Genomic DNA, 19,577 nt, shown 5'->3' with positions numbered 1-19,577 from the left:
AGCAAAGCAAGGCTAACAGGATCTTTCTCAGATAAGGGTTTGGATAGCTGGAACACCCACAACACAGCAGATAGCGCTTCTGCTAAAAGCTATGTGCCTAATGATGACAGTGACTCAGCTAAAGTATTTCTTATCAGCTCCTTGTTTAATTAAAAGGGACACTTTGGGATTTTGGCAGAGACCCTTTATCTACTGCTCCAGAATCAGATTAACTTGTGGATAACATTTTTATGTCTCTGCGTGCAGTTTGAAGTAAGTTGCTGACTAGTGCTAGCACAATTGCTAACTAGTGTTGCTTGTAGATAAGACTTTGTTATTGCACCATGGGTAACACTAGTTGGCATTGACTCACAAAATTACCCTCAACTTCATTCATACTGGACGAAGAGACATACAATGGTAATCCACGAGTTCATCGGACTCTGGAGCATTAGATAAAGGGCCTCTGCCAAAATCACAAAGTGTCCCTTTAAGTTTGCCCCTAACAAGTGCACATCTCATTAAGTTTTATCTTTGCCAATTTCTGTTTAGTTTACTTTATAGCCACTAATTTATTTATATCTGTGCTATAAGCAAGTATCGCTTTACTTCTTGACTGAGGCAGCAGGAAAATCTGGTCCCCCTCGAGTACCCTTATCTGTAGGTCTGTTGATAATTTCCCTGCCAGCTTACAGCCCTGAAGTTTTCCCCAGCTCTCTCTCACCTTCTTGGTTCCATACATGACTTCAAAGAAGCGCTGCTCAGCATCCTGGAACTTCTTGTCCAGGATGGACACCATCTTCCTCACCACCTTCATGATCATGTAGTTGTTCAGGACACTGCTCAGGTAGGAGTAGATTAATTCATTACACCATATTAACATTTCAGGAAAGGAAGCAAAAGGTTATATTCTAGTTTGCATAACGTTTTATAATGTCCCCTGTGCTGCTCATATAATATCCCTTTCCAATCGATATGAAATCACCCCAATGGTTATCTTAATTACAAAGCGTTGTCCATCAGCATTTAAATATGAATGAGTGGAAGGCAGGGCTTGGAAGTGATTCTAACCTCTTGTTAGTGCTTGCAATGAGGTCAGAGACCTTCTGGAGGTAGTCCTTGGCGTACACCACCACAGGCTCTGAGTCATTTAGAAGAACAGGAGCAAACACGTCTGTGAGGTAAGGCATCCAGTCCACCGCAGGAGCCAATGTCTACCGACACACAGAAACAATGATACTGTCAACATCTACTCGTGCACAGATTTGCATTTTATTTTTATAAATCAGCAGGTATGAAGGCACTGTTAAATCAAAAATGCAATCTATGCAAAATACACTTGATTGAGACAGCCAGTTGTGGAAAAAGTACCCAATTGTCATACTCGAGTAAAAGTAAACATACCTTAATAGAAAACGACTCAAGTAAAAGGTCACCCAGTAAAATACTACTAGAGTAAAAGTATTTGGTTTTAAATATACATAAGTATCAAAAGTAAATGGAATTGCAAAAAGATACTTGAGTATCGAAAGTAAAACACAATAATTTGAAATTGCTTATATTAAGCAAACCAGATGGATGGCACAATTCTTGTTTTTTAAATTTCTTTAAGGATAGCCTGGGGAACACTACAACACACATACATAATTTACAAACGAAGCATGTGTATTTAGTGAGTCCGCCAGATCAAAAGGCAGTAGGGATGACTAGGGATGTATTCTTGATATGTGCGTGAATTGCACCATTTTCCTGTCCTGCTAAGCATTAAAAATGTAACAAGTACTTTTGGGTGTCTGGGAAAATGTATGGAATAAAAAGTACATTATTTTACTTAGGAATGTAGTGAAGTAAAAGTTGTCAAAAATATAAACAGTAAAGTACAGATACACAAAATTACTTAAGTACTACTTAAGTACTTTACACCACTGGAGACAGCTCAATCTGGAAGTCATCTACTGTATGTTTGTACTGCAGGTGGACATGGTGTTGATGTTTGGATCATCTGAAGTTGCAGAGAGATGCAAGTCATTCTGGGACTGACCGCCAGATCCTTTGCCTGGATCTTATGGTAAATTAGCTCCTCGTCCCTCCTCTCCTCCTGGGGTACGGTGATGTTGGCCAGGGTGGTCTCAAAGTCCACAATTTCCTGCATCAGCGATCTGGATGTCTCCTGTGAGCCCCCCAACAGGACCCCTAACTCCACCAGGAAGTCTAGGTATGCATTCAGATACTGCAAAGACCATGTAGGCAGCACAGAGGGAGAGATGTTGGTTAAATTCGATTAAAAACACAATCCAGGACTAGGAAAAGACTATTACGAGCATTATCCCTTGAGCTATACATTCTTTCTCTGGTATTTCTTCATTTTCTGTCCAAGTGGCATACTATAGGGTTTGTACTGTCCCTTTGGTTGTTAATATTTTTTTACAAATATTTACACATGTTAAGTTGGCTGAAAATAAATGCAGTTGACGGTGAGAGGACGTTTCTTTTTTTGTTGAGTTTATATTTAAGGGCCCTTAAATAAATCCTCTAAAATATATATGAGATCAAAAAACACACATGGGCATTTTCAGACCATCTGGAAACCATTGTTTTCTACAGGTAACTGCCAAAACATATAACCTCAGAAAAAAATTACTTCTCTATCTAAGCTTTAGAAATTAACAGTGGAAAATAGATAGATGGAGCTTCTATAGAGGAGAGAAGGGCTGCTCCTCGAAAGGTAGTGTCACAGACGAGGTCAGTCAGTCATTGTCCCAATTTATACAACGGGTAGGTCTAATCCTGAATGCTGATTGGTTAAAACCGCATTCCAGCCTGTGTCTATTCCACAAGTTACCACCTAAATCTATGACATAGAAATGCCCAGGGGCGCAACTTTGGCTTTAGAAGTGAGGGGACATACTGTGTATATACAGTTGAAGTCAGAAGTTTACATACACTTAGGTTGGAGTCATTAAAACTCGTTTTTCAACCACTCCACACATTTCTTGTTAACAAACTATAGTTTTGGCAAGTCGATTAGGACATCTTCTTTGTTGTAAAAATGACTTGTATCATGCACAATTGTTTACAGACAGATTATTTCACTGTATCACAATTCCAGTGGGCCAGAAGTTTACATACACTAAATTGACTGTGCCTTTAAACAGCTTGGAAAATGCCAGAAAATGATGTCATGGCTTTAGAAGCTTCTGTTAGGCAAATTGATATAATTTTAGTCAATTGGAGGTGTAACTGTGGATGTATTTCAAGGCCTACCTTCAAACTCAGTGCCTCTTTGCTTGACATCATGGGAAAATCAAAAGAAACCAGCCAAGACCTCAGAAAAAAAAAATGGTAGACCTCCACAAGTCTGGTTCATCCTTGGGAGCAATTTCCAAATGCCTGAAGGTACCACGTTCATCTGTACAAACAATATCATGGAAGTATAAACACCATGGGACAACGCAGCCGTCATACCGCTCAGGAAGGAGACAGAATGCGTCCGCTCAGCAAGGAAGAAGCCACTGCTCCAAAACCGCCATAAGAAAGCCAGACTACGGTTTGCAACTGCACATGGGGACAAAGATTGTACTTTTTGGAGAAATGTCCTCTGGTCTGATGAAACAAAAATTTAACTGTTTGGCCATAATGACCATCGTTATGTTCGGAGGAAAAAAGGGGAGGTTTGCAAGCCAAAGAACACCATCCCAACCATGAAGCACGGGGGTGGCAGCATCATGTTGTGGGGGTGCTTTGCTGCAGGAGGGACTGGTGCGCCTCACGAAATAGATGGCGTCATGAGGGGGGAAAATTATGTGGATATATTGAAGCAACATCTCTAGACATCAGTTAGGAAGATAAAGCTTGGTCGCAAATGGGTCTTCAAAATGGACAATGACCCCAAGCATACTTCCGAAGTTGTGGCAAAATGGTGTAGGGACAACAAAGTCAAGGTATTGGAGTGGCCATCACAAAGCCCTAACCTCAAACCCATAGAAAAATATGTGGGCAGAACTGAAAAAGTGTGTGCGAGCAAGGAGGCCTACAAACCTGACTCAGTTACACCAGCTCTGTCAGAAGGAATGGGCCAAAATTCACCCAACTTATTGTGGGAAGCTTGTTGAAGGCTACCCGAAACATTTGACCCAAGTTAAATAATTTAAATGCAATGCTACCAAATACTAATTGAGTGTATAAACTTCTGACCCACTGGGAATGTGATGAAAGAAATAAAAGCTGAAATAAATCACTCTTCTATTATCCTGACATTTCACATTCTTAAAATAAAGTGATCCTAACTGACCTAAGACAGGGAATTTTTAGGATTAAATATCAGGAATTGTGAAAAACTGAGTTTAAATGTATTTGGCTAAGGTGTATGTAAACTTCCAACTTCAACTGCAGATATTCCATTCAAAATCTGCTGTTTCCAGCTACAATAGTCATTTACAACATTAACAATGTCTATACTGTATTTCTGATCAATTTGATGTTGTTTTAAAATTGACTTTTTTTTTTGTTGCTTTTCTATTCAAAACAAGTACATTTCTAAGTGACCTCAAAGCTTTGAACTGTAGTGTACATTTTAGAATATTCGCCTGCAAATCTGTCGCCACTGGATGGAAACCTAGCTACTGAAACAAATATCTAGCGAGATACATTTCTCAGTAGTTCTGTGCCAATTTATGAAATTCATTTCCTAATTTAATCTGGCCTTTGTGTCAAGGCACTGATCTATTTTAAGTCCTCCCTTACCAAGTCTTTCATCATGCTACAATATTTAAGCCCATTCACCCAGTTAAACCCCTTGAGCCATAGTGCAGCCATCTGTCAGTACCTTTGCATTGGCAGTTTTGTTGAGGTAATAATCCCGAGAGGGGAGCCCCAGCCCAGATTGATCCACCTGTACAGTAGGTAAGAGTAACAGTGCATGACTACCAGCTCACACCCCATTGAAACATTTCAGTGCTCTGAGCAAAGTGAGCCTGAGTCTCCACTGTAGCTTTGACGGTGTAGTATTGCAGGGTCTACAGTATACTGCAGCTTCGATTAACCATACAATTTCTAACATCCCCTTTAAAAGAAAGAGCAGGTAAATGTGCATGTAAATCCTCTCTGAATAGATCTGGGGATAAGTTATGTTTGATGAATGTTCTACCAAATGTAAAGAGGAATGTAAATCAACTGCTAAATAAGTGAGGAGCCACTGTCTGGGACTGGAGCCACTGGGGTGACTGGAGCCACTGGGGTGACTGGAGCCACTGGGGTGACTGGAGCCACTGGGGTGACTGGAGCCACTGGGGTGACTGGAGCCACTGGGGTGACTGGAGCCACTGGGGTGACTGGAGCCACTGGGGTGACTGGCTATCCTCTCACCTGAATAATATTGTGGTTGGAGCACTTGGAGTCTGTACTGACAAACACAGTGAAGAAAGGGGAGCAATGGTAGTTGGCTGACACTGTGCGTAGAACCTCCTGGAAATTGTTCTTGTCCCAGGAGCCAGTTAGGGCCCATCCTCCTGTCTGTAAAATAAAATGTATGATCTCCTTCAGAGATCAGCTCACTTAAAACCTGAGAGTTCCTTAATATCAGGGCAATGGATACATCAAGGATTAATTTAAAAATAAATAAAAAAACACAAAAAAAAATTGGTTAACTATTTACATTAACTATGGCAAAGAATACGTTAGCACATCAAATGTGACATTATAGCTACATTGGGCCATGTCAGACGACTGGATGAGGATGCGTCGAGGAGTGAACTCACCTGATTGATAAGCTCCTGTAGAGGCTGAGCTCCTAACTCCTCGATCTTAGTCTCATTCATACATGCCTTGTAATACATCTGGGCATTCTCCTCAGCCTTGCTCAGCCCCTTCATGGTGGTGTTCTCTGCCATATACAACATTTTACAGTTAAGATAAGTTTGGATAAAACCTATCTTACAATGAAAGGAGAACTGTTATAGGCTTTCGTTTTTCCATTTATGTTTTGAGGTTGGACTTTAGACCGTAGAGCTCGTTATCACGTAGGGCACACCGATTGGCGTCACCTTGTTATAGTCAGTATATGTTACACCTGTGCTGGTTGCCATCTCGTTAGTGGGAAGGTGTTTCACCTGTGCAGGCCCAGGTGCTATATCAGAGTGGCTGGCCCAGTGCTCCATTTGTCTAGAGAGATGTGGATGGTTAACAGCTTAAGTTGGAGCGTCCTATTTTGATATCTAGCCAATCCTTTATTGGATCTTCCCTGTTCGCTTTCGGTCTTTAAGTTTAGTATGTTTGTTAGCCTCTTCTTGGGCAAATGTAGTGGGCACTCATGGTGAGTGAATTTTAGGTTCCAGCTGTTGTTACTAGTCAACTTTCAGTAGACACCCCCGTAAGTGTCTCTCAGAACCCCACTGGTTTTGTTTTGGTTGTTGGTTAGTGACTCTGTTAGTTCACCCTTCTGTTTGAGCAAAATGTTTGGTTTTCTTGCTGGGGAATGTAACTATAACACACATGTAGAAAGAACAGTGAGGCAATAGAGCGAGGCAAGTAGAAAGGATAGGACAGGCAGAACAGTGACCATACTAGCAGGATAGTTCATATCTCCAGTCATCTTTGCTTGTAGTGAAGTTGTTTCCATAAGTGGATAAATTGGTGTAATTTAGCATGTATGGTAAAACCTTGAGCAATCTTGTCCCATTCAAATTAGCTAGAAAAAGGTGAATGACTATTTGTTTTGTGTGACTACAGTGCCAACAAAAACCGACGCGTTCTAATTGAGATCGATGTCAAAGTGGACAACCCGTCCACCTGGCTTCGGTTGGGTCATTATAATTCAAAACAATGCATTCTAAGATAAATCACACGCCTCGCATGGTGAGTTTAGGTCATAGCTGTTTGAATGTATTTCTCTAGGTTGGTGAGGGGGGGCAGCTAAGGACTCCCCATCCCCTAAGGAGGAATCTTACCTAGCAGGTGCTTCATGATGGCCATGTTGCGCTCCCATAGGTTGCTGAAGGGACCCCATCGGGACTTTCCCTCAGGGAGGGGGTTGTTCCGTACCCATCCCCCACAGGCAAAGCTGTAGAAGTCGTGGCAGGGGTCCACAGAACGGTCCAGGGCTCCAATCACAGCACTAGCCACAATAATGCATGGTTCTGTCCGACACACACCTGGGTGAGCTGCCAACGGAGTGGGACAAGCAGCTAAACATACTGTATCAAATATATTTTAGACACTGCTACTTTAGCCTCAACAGTTAGACATCACTATCGCTTTGATTAAACAACTCGTAAACTTTTTCAGGACCCGTTCTTTCAAAGATCATTTGTAAAAATCCACCAATCTTAATTGTAAAGGGTTTAAACACTGTTTCCCATGCTTGTTCAATGAACCATAAACAATTAATGAACATGCAGCTGTGGAATGGTCATTAAGACACCAATGGCTTATAGAAAGTTGCCAATTAATGTCACAGTTATGAAAACTTAGGACACTAAAGGAGGCCTTTCTACTGACTCTGAAAAACACAAAAAGAAAGATGCCTAGGGTCCCTGCTCATCTGCGTGAACGTGCCTTAGGCATGCTGCAAGGAGGCATGACGACTGCAGATGTGGCCAGGGCGATACATTGCAATGTCTGTACTGTGAGATGCCTAAGACAGCTACAGGGAGACGGGATGGACAGCTGATCGTCCTCACAGTGGCAGACCATGTGTAACAACACCTGCACAGGATCGGTACATCTGAACATCACACCTGCAGGACAGGTACAGGATGGCAACAACAATTGCCAGAGTTACACCAGGAATGCACAATCCCTCCATCAGTGCTCAGACTGTCCCCAATAGGCTGAGAGAGGCTGGACTGAGGGCGAAGGTCTGTTGTAACGCAGGTTCACACCAGCAACAACTCGCCTATGGGCACAACCCCACCGTCGCTGGACCAGAAAGTACTGGCAAAAAGTGCTCTAAATTGACGAGTTGCGGTTTTGTCTTACATGGGGGGATTGTTGGATTTACGTTTGTCGTCGAAGGAATGAGCGATACACAGAGGCCTGTACTCTGGAGTGGGATTGATTTGGAGGACAGGAATGCAAGACAGGAATGTCAGTGTTGTGCCATGGCCAGTGAAGAGCCCGGATCTCAATCCCATTTAGCACATCTGGGACCTGTTGGATTGGAGGGTGAGGGCTAGGGCCATTCCCCCCAGAAATGTCTGGGAACTTGCAGGTGCCTTGAGTGGGGTAACATCTCACAGCAAGAACTAGCAAATCTGGTGCATTCCATGAGGAGGAGATGCACTGCAGTACTTAATGCAGCTGGTGGCCACACCAGATACTGACTGTTACTTTTGATTTTGACCCCCCTCCTTTGTTCAGGGACACATTATTCCATTTCTGTTAGTCACATGTCTGTGGAATCTTGTCAGTTGTTACATCTTGTTATATTCATACAAATATTTACACATGTTAAGTTTGCCGAAAATAAATGCAGTTGACGGTGAGAGGACGTTTCTTTTTTTGCTGAGTTTATATTTAAGGGCCCTTAAATAAATCCTCTAAAATATATGAGATCAAAAAACGCACATGGGTGTTTTCAGACCATCTGGAAACCATTGTTTTCTACAGGTAACTGCCAAAACATATAACCTCAGAAAAAATAACTTCTCTATCTAAGCTCTAGAAATTAACAGTGAAAAATAGATAGATGGAGCTTCTATAGAGGAGAGAAGGGCTGCTCCTCGAGAGGTAGTGTCACAGACGAGGTCAGTCAGTCATTGTCCCAATTTATACAACGGGTAGGTCTAATGCTGATTGGTTAAAACCGAATTCCAGCATGTATCTATTCCACTAATTATCACATACATCTATGACATAGAAATTCCCAGGGGTGCAACTTTGGCTTTAGAAGTGGGGGGACATACTGTGTATATACAGTTGAAGTCAGAAGTTTACATACACTTTTGGAGTCATTAAAACTCGTTTTGCCACCACTCCACAAATGTCTTGTTAACAAACTACAGTTTTGGCAAGTCGGTTGGACATCTACTTTGTGCATGACACAAGTCATTTTTATAACAATTGTTTACAGACAGATTACTTCACTTAATCACAATTCCAGTGGGTCAGAAGTTTACATACACTAAGTTGACTGTGCCTTTAAACAACTTGAAAAATTCCAGGAAATTATGTCATGGCTTTAGAAGCTTCTGTTAGGCAAATTGATATAATTTTAGTCAATTGGAGGTGTACCTGTGGATGTATTTCAAGGCCTACCTTCAAACTCAGTGCCTCTTTGCTTGACATCCTGGTAAAATCAAAAGTATTTGCAATCTGAGCTGCAGTTAAATGCAAATTAATTACTTAAAAATCATAATGTGATTTTCTGGATTTTTGTTTTAGATTCCGTCTCTCACAGTTGAAGTATACCTATGATAAAAATTACAGACCTCTACATGCTTTGTAAGTAGGAAAACCTGCAAAATCGGCAGTGTATCAAATACTTGTTCTCCCCACTGTGTGTGTGTGTGTGTATATATATATATATATATATATATATATATATATATATATATATACACACACACACACACACACACATACACACACCAGATAAGTTCATTAGAGTTAACTGCAGCTCAGATTGCAGCCCAAATAAATGCTTCACACAGTTCAAGTAACAGACACATCTCAACATCAACTGTTCAGAGGAGACTTCGTGAATCAGGCCTTCATGGTCGAATTGTTGCAAAGAAGCCACTACTAAAGGACACCAATAATAAGAAGAGACTTGCTTGTGCCAAGAAACATGAGCAATGGACATTAGACTGGTGGAAATCTGTCTTTTGGTATGATGAGTCCAAATGAGAGATTTTTGGTTCTAACCGCTGTGTGAGATGCAGACTAGATGAACGGATGATCTCTGCCTGTGTGGTTCCTACCGTGAAGCATGGAGGTGTGATGGTGTGGGGGTGCTTTGCTGTTGAAACTGTCTGTGATTTATTTAGAATTCAAGGCAAACTTAAACAGCATGGCTACCACAGCATTCTGCAGCGACACGCCATCCCATCTGATTTGCGCATAGTTGGACTATCATTTGTTTTTCAACAGGACAATGACCCAACACACCTTCAGGCTGTGTAAGGGCTATTTGACCAGGAAGGAGAGTGATGGAGTGCTGCATCAGATGACCTGACCTCCACAAATCACCCAACCTCCACCCAATTGAGATGGTTTGGGATGAGTTGGACCGCAGAGTGAAGGAAAAGAAGCCAACAAGTGCTCAGCATATGTGGGAACTCTTTCAAAACTGTTGGAAAATAATTCCAGGTGAAGCTGGCTGAGAGAATGCCAAGAGTGTAAAAAGCTGTCATCAAGGCGAAGGGTGGCTACTTTGAAGAATCTCAAATATATTTTGATTTGTTTAACACTTTTTTAGTTACTACATGTGTTATTTCGTAGTTTTGATGTCTTCACTCATATTCTATAATGTAGAAAGTAGGTGTGTCCAAACTTTTGACTTGTACTGTATACAAATAACTATCAATAGAAAACAGGTAAAATGAAACAATGTGCAGCTAGTTTGCTGTCTTTCCAGCTTCAGTTTGTAGTGATTGTGTTAGCTGTGTTGTTGTCTAGCTCCTCTGAACAACAGTGTCCTGCCGAGAGAGCACAATTTCTACGCCAGGCAAAATCACGCATCATTAGCTCATTGTTATGGATGTATCCAAATAAATGTCACTAGTAAACATCTTAAACAAACACAAATGCAGCTACATTGTTGTTATTCTGGCTGCAATGTTTGAAGTTAGATGTAGTTGGCAATCTACTAAGCAAGGGACAAGAACATTGCCAGCCAGTATTGCAGTGGAACATTTAGAACGAACGACTGGGTTGCATCCATAGATACAGAACAAAAAGACTGAACGATTGGGTCGCATCTCTCTGGCAACTGAACCGATAGAATGAATGACCAGCCGGCTAGGGAAGCAACCCTAGGTTTGTGTCGGGACTACAGTGCCTTGCGAAAGTATTCGGCCCCCTTGAACTTTGCGACCTTTTGCCACATTTCAGGCTTCAAACATAAATATATAAAACTGTATTTGTTTGTGAAGAATCAACAACAAGTGGGACACAATCATGAAGTGGAACGACATTTACTGGATATTTCAAACTTTTTTAACAAATCAAAAACTGAAAAATTGGGCGTGCAAAATTATTCAGCCCCTTTACTTTCAGTGCAGCAAACTCTCTCCAGAAGTTAAGTGAGGATCTCTGAATGATCCAATGTTGACCTAAATGACTAATGATGATAAATACAATCCACCTGTGTGTGATCAGGTCTCCGTATAAATGCACCTGCACTGTGATAGTCTCAGAGGTCCGTTAAAAGCGCAGAGAGCATCATGAAGAACAAGGAACACACCAGGCAGGTCCGAGATACTGTTGTGAAGAAGTTTAAAGCCGGATTTGGATACAAAAAGATTTCCCAAGCTTTAAACATCCCAAGGAGCACTGTGCAAGCGATAATAAATGTCGTTCCACTTCATGATTGTGTCCCACTTGTTGTTGATTCTTCACAAAAAAATACAGTTTTATATCTTTATGTTTGAAGCCTGAAATGTGTCAAAAGGTCGCAAAGTTCAAGGGGGCCGAATACTTTCGCAAGGCACTGTATATCTTGTGGAACGATTAAATAGTATGAATACATTTATCAAAATAACATTAATGAAAATATGTAAATCATTATTTGAATATGTTGGTAGCTAGTTGTATAAAAGTGATATTGTCCTCGAAGCCAGTGTTTGGAGGATAAATTGGCACGGTTTGCCGGCCCTCAACATTTTTATTTATTTATTTCACCTTTATTTAACCAGGTAGGCAAGTTGAGAACAAGTTCTCATTTACAATTGCGACCTGGCCAAGATAAAGCAAAGCAGTTCGACACATACAACGACACAGAGTTACACATGGAGTAAAACAAACATACAGTCAATAATACAGTATAAATAAGTCTATATACAATGCATTTAGTTTTACTTGTATTTAAGAGCAATTTGAGGCCAAGGAAGGAGAGTTGTATAGCATTGAAGCTTGCCTGGAGGGTTGTTAACACAGTGTCCAAAGAAGGGCCAGAAGTATACAGAATGGTGTCGTCTGCGTAGAGGTGGATCAGAGATTCACCAGCAGCAAGAGCGACATCATTGATGTATACAGAGAAGAGAGTCGGCCCAATAATTGAACCCTGTGGCACCCCCATAAGAGACTGCCAGAGGTCCGGACAGCAGACCCCCCGATTTGACACACTGAACTCTATCAGAGAAGTAGTTGGTGAACCAGGCGAGGCAATCATTTGAGAAACCAAGGCTGTCGAGTCTGCCGATGAGGATGTGGTGATTGACAGAGTCGAAAGCCTTGGCCAGATCAATGAATACGGCTGCACAGTAATGTTCCTTATCGATGGCGGTTAAGATATCGTTTAGGACCTTGAGCGTGGCTGAGGTGCACCCATGACCAGCTCTGAAACCAGATTGCATAGCAGAGAAGGTATGGTGAGATTCAAAATGGTCGGTAATTTGTTTGTGGACTTGGCTTTCGAAGTCCTTAGAAAGGCAGGGTAGGATAGATATAGGTCTGTAGCAGTTTGAGTCAAGAGTGTCCCCCCCCCCTTTGAAGAAGGGGATGACCGCAGCTGCTTTCCAATCTTTGGGAATCTCAGACGACACGAAAGAGAGGTTGAACAGGCTAGTAATAGGGGTGGCAACAATTTTGGCAGATCATTTTAGAAAGAAAGGGTCCAGATTGTCTAGCCGGCTGATTTGTAGGGGTCCAGATTTTGCAGCTCTTTCAGAACATCAGCTGACTAGATTTGGGAGAAGGAGAAATGGGGAAGGCTTGGGTGAGTTGCTGTGGGGGGTGCTGTGCTGTTGACCGGGGTAGGAGTAGCCAGGTGGAAAGCATGGCCAGCCGTAGAAAAATGCTTATTGAAATTCTCAATTATAGTGGATTTATCAGTGGTGACAGTGTTTCCTATCTTCAGTGCAGTGGGCAGCTGGGAGGAGGTGTTCTTATTCTCCATGGACTACAGTGTCCCAGAACGTTTTTGAGTTTGTGTTGCAGGAAGCAAATTTCTGCTTGAAAAAGCTAGCCTTGGCTTTTCTAACTGCCTGTGTATAATGGTTTCTAGCTTCCCTGAACAGCTGCATATCACGGGGGCTGTTCGATGCTGATGCAGAACACCATAGGATGTTTTTGTGTTGGTTAAGGGCAGTCAGGTCTGGGGAGAACCAAGGGCTACATCTGTTCCTGGTTCTACATTTCTTGAATGGGGCATGCTTATTTAAGATGGTTAGGAAGGCATTAAAAAAAATAACCAGGCATCCTCTACGATCAATATCGTTCCAGGATACCCCGGCCAGGTCGATTAGAAAGGCCTGCTCGCTGAAGTGTTTCAGGGAGCGTTTGACAGTGATGAGTGGAGGTCGTTTGACCGCTGACCCATTACGGATGCAGGCAATGAGGCAGTGATCGCTGAGATCTTGGTTGAAGACAGCAGAGGTGTATTTAGAGGGCAAGTTGGTTAGGATGATATCTATGAGGGTGCCCGTGTTTAAGGTTTTGGGGAGGTACCTGGTAGGTTCATTGATAATTTGTGTGAGATTGAGGGCATCAAGCTTAGATTGTAGGATGGCTGGGGTGTTAAACATGTTCCAGTTTAGGTCGCCTAGCAGCACGAGCTCTGAAGACAGATGGGGGGCAATCAGTTCACATATGGTGTCCAGAGCACAACTGGGGGCAGAGGGTGGTCTATAGCAGGCGGAAACGGTGAGAGACTTGTTTTTAGAGAGGTGGATTTTTAAAAGTAGAAGTTCAAATTGTTTGGGTACAGACCTGGATAGTAGGACAGAACTCTGCAGGCTATCTTTGCAGTAGATTGCAACACCGCCCCCTTTGGCAGTTCTATCTTGTCTGAAAATGTTGTAGTTTGGGATGAACATTTCAGAATTTTTGGTGGTCTTCCTAAGCCAGGATTCAGACACAGCTAGAACATCCGGGTTAGCAGAGTGTGCTAAAGCAGTGAGTAAAACAAACTTAGGGAGGAGGCTTCTAATGTTAACATGCATGAAACCAAGGCTATTACGGTTACAGAAGTCATCAAAAGAGAGCGCCTGGGGAATAGGAGTAGAGCTAGGCACTGCAGGGCACTGGATTCACCTCTACGTCTAGAACGTCTGGAACAGAGAGTAAAAGGAGGTTTCTGGGGGCAATAAAATAGCTTCAAGGTATAATGTACAGACAAAGGTATGGTAGGATGTGAATACAGTGGAGGTAAACCTAGGTATTGAGTGATGATGAGAGAGATATTGTCTCTAGAAACATTATTGAAACCAGGAGATGTCATCGCATGTGTGGGTGGTGGAACTAATAGGTTGGATAAGGTATAGTGAGCAGGACTAGAGGCTCTACAGTGAAATAAGCCAATAAACACTAACCAGAACAGCAATGGACAAGGCATATTGACATTAAGGAGAGGCACAGCCCTAACACCCGTGCCAATATCTTCCACACCAGCTTCTTTGGCATTATCACTTAATTATACCCATTCCAACAGCTGTTCCTATTCTTGCCCCTGGCATCTACAGTGGATTCAGAAAGTATTCAGACCCCTTGAATTTTCAATATTTTGATATGCTACAGCCTAATTCTAAAATGTATTCAATTGTTTTTTTCACCTCATCAATCTTGACACAATACCCCATAATGACAAAGCAAAAACATATATATATTTTTTTGCAAATTTATAAAATAAACATTTAAACTAATCACATTTACATAATTATTCAGACCCTTTACTCAGTACTTTGTTGAAGCACCTTTGGCAGCGATTACAGCCTCGAGTCTTCTTGGGTATGACACTACAAGCTTGGCATACCTGTATTTGGGGAGTTTCTCCCATTCGTCTCTGCAGATCCTCTCAAGCTCTGTCAGGTTGGATGAGCAGCGTGGCTGCACAGCTATTTTCAGGTCTCTCCAGAGATGTTAAATTGGGTTCAAGTCCGGGCTCTGGCTGGGCCACTCAAGGACATTCAGAGACTTGTCCTGAAGCCACACCTGCGTTGTCTTGGTTGTATGCTTAGGTTGTTGTCCTGTTGGAAGGTGAACCTTCGCCTCAGTCTGAGGTCCTGAGCGCTCTGGAGCAGGTTTTCATCAAGTATCTCTCTGTACTTTGCTCCGTTCATCTTACCCTCAATCCTGACTAGTCTCCCAGTCCCTGGGAAAAACATCCCCACAGCATGATGCTGCCACCACCATGCTTCACCGTAGGGTTGGTGCCAGGTCTCCTCCGGATGTGACGCTTGGCATTCAGGCCAAAGAGTTCAATCTTGGTTTCATCAGACCAGAGAATCTTGTTTCTCATGGTCAGAGTCCTTTAGGTGCCTTTTGGCAAACTCCAAGCAGACTGTTATGTGCCTTTTACTGAGGAGTGGCTTCCGTCTGGCCACTACCATAAAGGCCTGATTGGTAGAGTGCTTCAGAGATGGTTGTCCTTCTGGAAGTTTCTCCCATCTCCACAGAGGAGCTCTGTCAGAGTGACCATCGGGTTCTAGGTCACCTCCCTGACCAAGGCCCTTCCAAACTTCTTCCATTTGAGAATGATGGAGGCCACTGTGTTCTTGGGGACCTTCAATGCTGCAGACATTTTTTGGTACCCTTCCCCAGATCTGTGCCTTGACACAATCCTGTCTCAGAGCTCTATGGCCAATTCCTTTGACCTCATGGCTTGGTTTTTGCTCTGACATGCACTGTCAACTGTGGGACCTTATATAGACAGGTGTGTGCCTTTCCAAATCATGTCCAATCAATTTAATTTACCACAGGTGGATTCCAATCAAGTTGTAGAAGCATCAAGGATGATCAATGGAAACAGGGTGCACCTGAGCTCAATTTCGAGTCTCATAGCAAAGGGTCCGAATACTTATGTAAATAAGGTATCTGGTTTTTATTTCTAATACATTTGCAAACATTTCTACAAACGTGTTTTCGCTTTGTCTTCATGGGATTGATGAGATTGATGAGGATGTTTTAAATTTAATATATTTTAGAATAAGGCTGCAACGTGGATAACAGTATTTTGTTAGAAAGTGCTCTGGAATTTGGGACTAGTTGCAAAAGCTTAGGGACAGCCCACGGCATTTGGCAACTCCCTACGTGTTCTTCGGGAAAGGATGTGGAAAACATGTTTATATTTTTAGAGGCATAATAATTCAGAACCCAAAATCCAATTCATCCATTCTGTCTCATGTCTATGTTTAAGGCTGTTTATTTCGGACAATAAGTTTTATGTTTTTTAATCAACGATTAAAATCATAGCTGAATAAAAGGATTGGAAAGGTGAATGGTCTAGTAAAAGCACATTCTTGTGCCGGTTCTTATAACAGATGACGGTAATTTGTCATGTGGGCTGATTGGTGGTTGAATATGAGCAAGTGGCATTTGGTTCCCTTTTCAAAATACAAGGAAATTAATACTGAGCTGAGAAAATACAGACGGTACAGTAAAAATGTGTACCTACGAAAATGTTGGCAGATTATATGAACACAAAAGAGCAATCATAGGTTGTTTGATCAACTCTTCTCAGGATTATTTACCTGAACCAGGCTTAATAATCTTAGCCACTCACTCTCTTTGTAGAAGATCCCAACAGTGATGAGAGAGAAGAACAAGGCAACAGACAATGCACACACTAGGACCAACAGCCTCCGTTCAGTGTATGTCTTCTCAGCCCAACACCTGGGACCAGGACCATGTCGCAGTGTCACCTGTACACACACACACACACACACACACACACACACACACACACACCACACACACCACACACACAGTAATGAGCACAGGGCACCACAGTGTCATCTCCATAGTTACACATACACTGGTTATGTGTGTAAAGGTTACAAAGATTGGTACACAAGTCACCCTTAACCACAGTACTCAGGCAAACAAACCACTATGTTCTATGATCCGATGATGAATGGTATCCGCTATCTGGTCAGAGATGATACACTCAATACCACAGAGGCACTAGTACTGTGTGAATGTTCTGGTTATGGGTGAAATGGTTTTATTAACAGCATGGCTTTATTAACAGATTATATACACCATATCACCTTTCAACACCCCTCTATATAAAGGTAATGTATTCATATTTTGTCCATCATTTTCTAGTTCTTCAGAAGGTATCATTAAAATAAATTGTGCCACTGCCCCAGATAAGGGGAAGGCAGAGCACTTTCCAAAATGGATGAACTAGGACATTGTCATGTTTTTTTTAACTGAAATAGCCAGCAGTCGTAAAAATAAAAACACAGGCCCCACAAAAAACATGTCATTATTATCCAGGGGAAATTGTGAAAACGATTTTGCCTCGATTTTCAGCTTGGTCATTAATAAATGCAGCAGCCATGATTGAATCCAAACAAGAGTGGTCTGGGGGGGATGGTTTAATGTGTGTCTCTTGTGTGTGTGTGTTTGTATGTGTCAAGCGTTTGTACATTCACTCTGCCTAAACAGTAGAGTTAGTCACTCACCCTTCTAGATAACTTAAAACAGTCTAACCAGGCCTTGTGTCTTGAAGTCGCCGTTTAGCTTCAGCTAGCTGGTGCGCAACTGTGGTAATGTTGGTTTGACATTCGATAGTGTAATTTATTGACTGCCACCCCAGAGATAAGCTAAGTATAAAGGACAATATTTTCATGTTGCACATTATTGACATTTTAAAATATTGTCCTATGTACATTGTGTAATTTACTGATGGTCCCTAACTAGCCCCATAGGGATATCCAATGTCAAACCAAATTGACCATGGGCATTACGATAGGTCATGTGCAGCTCCTCTCCGAATTGATGATTACTTGGGTGCTGCCAGCTGTGGGCAGGATGGAAATAATCTCAACCCAAGGAAAACTGCTATGGTACCCTTCATTCCGTGACATACCATTTTTTTCCTCTATCTAGCAAATCTCCATTTTGGATAAGACTGACTTCATGACCAAAATTCTCCTATTTACACTTTGTAGTACATTTTTGCACTAGAATAAATGTATCTGCCTCATAGAGATACTACATAGGCATTTTCAAAACAAGACGTTTTACACACCCTGTGAAAACCAATTATCCCAGACCTGTTAAAAAATGTGATTATGTCTCATTAGCTAAGGCAAGAGTTCAAATGTCACACTGAATGTGAGCAGCTCTGGTGCCAAAGCCACAACAGGCTTCGTAATCCTCCAGACTTTGATTTTTACATTTACATTTGAGTCATTGAGCAGACAGAAGCAATTAGGTTTACGTACCTTGCTCAAGGGAATGACAACAGATTTTTCCCCTAGTCGGGTCGGGGATTTGAACCAGCGACCTTTCGGTTACTGGCCCAACGCTCTTAACTGCTAGGCTACCTACCACCCCCACTTTCAGAGGTTTGGGTGTTTAAAAAAAAAACTTTAATCTGTATTTCTGTGTGCATTTGAGAAGCTACTTCTGCCAAGTCAGTGTGGTTGAGGTCTGTGCTTTATCACAGATTCTCACAAGTAAAAACCACTGCACAATGTGATGGTAGAAAAATGTTTTGGAAATGAAACGTTCTGAAACATACTTTATTTCTTCTCTTAGCCATGGGAAAATATGTTAGGAATGATCTGATTTCAGAGGAAGCTCAGATTCTCAGCAGAAGGAAAAGAGCTGGCTGAAGTAAAATGGAAATATTGAAACCATGAAAACAGAAATGATTTAGTGTAACAGACTTCTAGCCAGACATGTGTGAAGCCACTGACTCAGACAGCGCAGGTCCATTGTATAACCTGTTATGATTCTCAGTTACATAGTTACTGTTGTTGCAGCCTCTAAAAAGTTAGGCAACAGTGTCTTCAAAAGACCTTTATCTAGTGATACCTTTGTCAACAGTCCACAGTAGGTGCAGCGTGTTGTTCTGCTTTCTCCTACTTAATCAGTTGTGGATAGTGGATATACACTATATATACAAAAGTATGTGGACACCCCTTCAAATTAGTGGATTCGCTATTTCAGCCACACCCGTTGCTGACAGGTGTATAAAATCGAGCACACAGCCATGCAATCTCCATAGACAAACACTAGCAGTAGAATGACCTTACTGAAGAGCAGCCACACAAAAGCCTACGATCACCATGCGCAATGCCAAGCGTTGGCTGGAGTGGTGTAAAGTGTGCCGCCATTGGACTCTGGAGCAGTGGAAACGTGTTCTCGAATCACGCTTCACCATCTATCAGTCCGACGGATGAATCTGGGTTTGGCGGATGCCAGGAGAACGCTTATTGCCCGAATGCATAGTGCCAACTGTAAAGTTTTGTTTTTCATTGTTCAGGCTCATTAGGTCCAGTGAATGGAAAACTTAACACTACAGCATGCAATGACATTCTAGACGATTTTGTGCTTCCAACTTTGTGGCAACAGTTTGGGGGAAGGCTGTTTCCTGTTTCAGCATGACAATGCGCCCGTGCACGAAGCGAGATCCATACAGAGATGGTTTGTCGAAATCGGTATGGAAGAACTTTGAGCCTTGATCTCAACCCCATCAAAAACCATTG

The 19,577-nt window shown here is 42.0% G+C and overlaps 1 protein-coding gene across 8 annotated transcripts in view; it reads right to left on the bottom strand.

Moving 5' to 3' along the window:
- The window catches only part of LOC110494448 (endothelin-converting enzyme 1), a 43,763-nt gene that overhangs the window by 4,469 nt on the left and 19,717 nt on the right, over positions 1-19,577 (bottom strand). For 4 of the 8 annotated variants that reach the window (XR_005037056.1, XM_021569493.2, XM_021569496.2 and 1 more), the window contains 8 exons: positions 16,637-16,775; positions 6,924-7,136; positions 5,736-5,860; positions 5,344-5,514; positions 4,805-4,870; positions 2,021-2,209; positions 1,051-1,193; positions 704-818 (listed from right to left, as the gene is read on the bottom strand). Coding sequence is in view for 7 of the 8 variants with exons in the window: in XM_021569493.2 (XP_021425168.1) it covers positions 704-818; positions 1,051-1,193; positions 2,021-2,209; positions 4,805-4,870; positions 5,344-5,514; positions 5,736-5,860; positions 6,924-7,136; positions 16,637-16,775 (1,161 nt within the window). In the remaining variant the exon portion in view is untranslated. The remainder of the gene's footprint in view (positions 1-703; positions 819-1,050; positions 1,194-2,020; positions 2,210-4,804; positions 4,871-5,343; positions 5,515-5,735; positions 5,861-6,923; positions 7,137-16,636; positions 16,776-19,577) is intronic. The other 4 variants (XM_021569495.2, XM_021569494.2, XM_021569492.2 and 1 more) reach the window with 3 other exon arrangements.

Source organism: Oncorhynchus mykiss, chromosome 17 (assembly GCF_013265735.2).
Source record: "Oncorhynchus mykiss isolate Arlee chromosome 17, USDA_OmykA_1.1, whole genome shotgun sequence".
Lineage (NCBI taxonomy): Eukaryota > Metazoa > Chordata > Actinopteri > Salmoniformes > Salmonidae > Oncorhynchus > Oncorhynchus mykiss.
The sequence above is the reverse complement of the archived record's forward strand: the minus strand, read 5'-3'. Positions and strand labels throughout refer to the sequence as shown.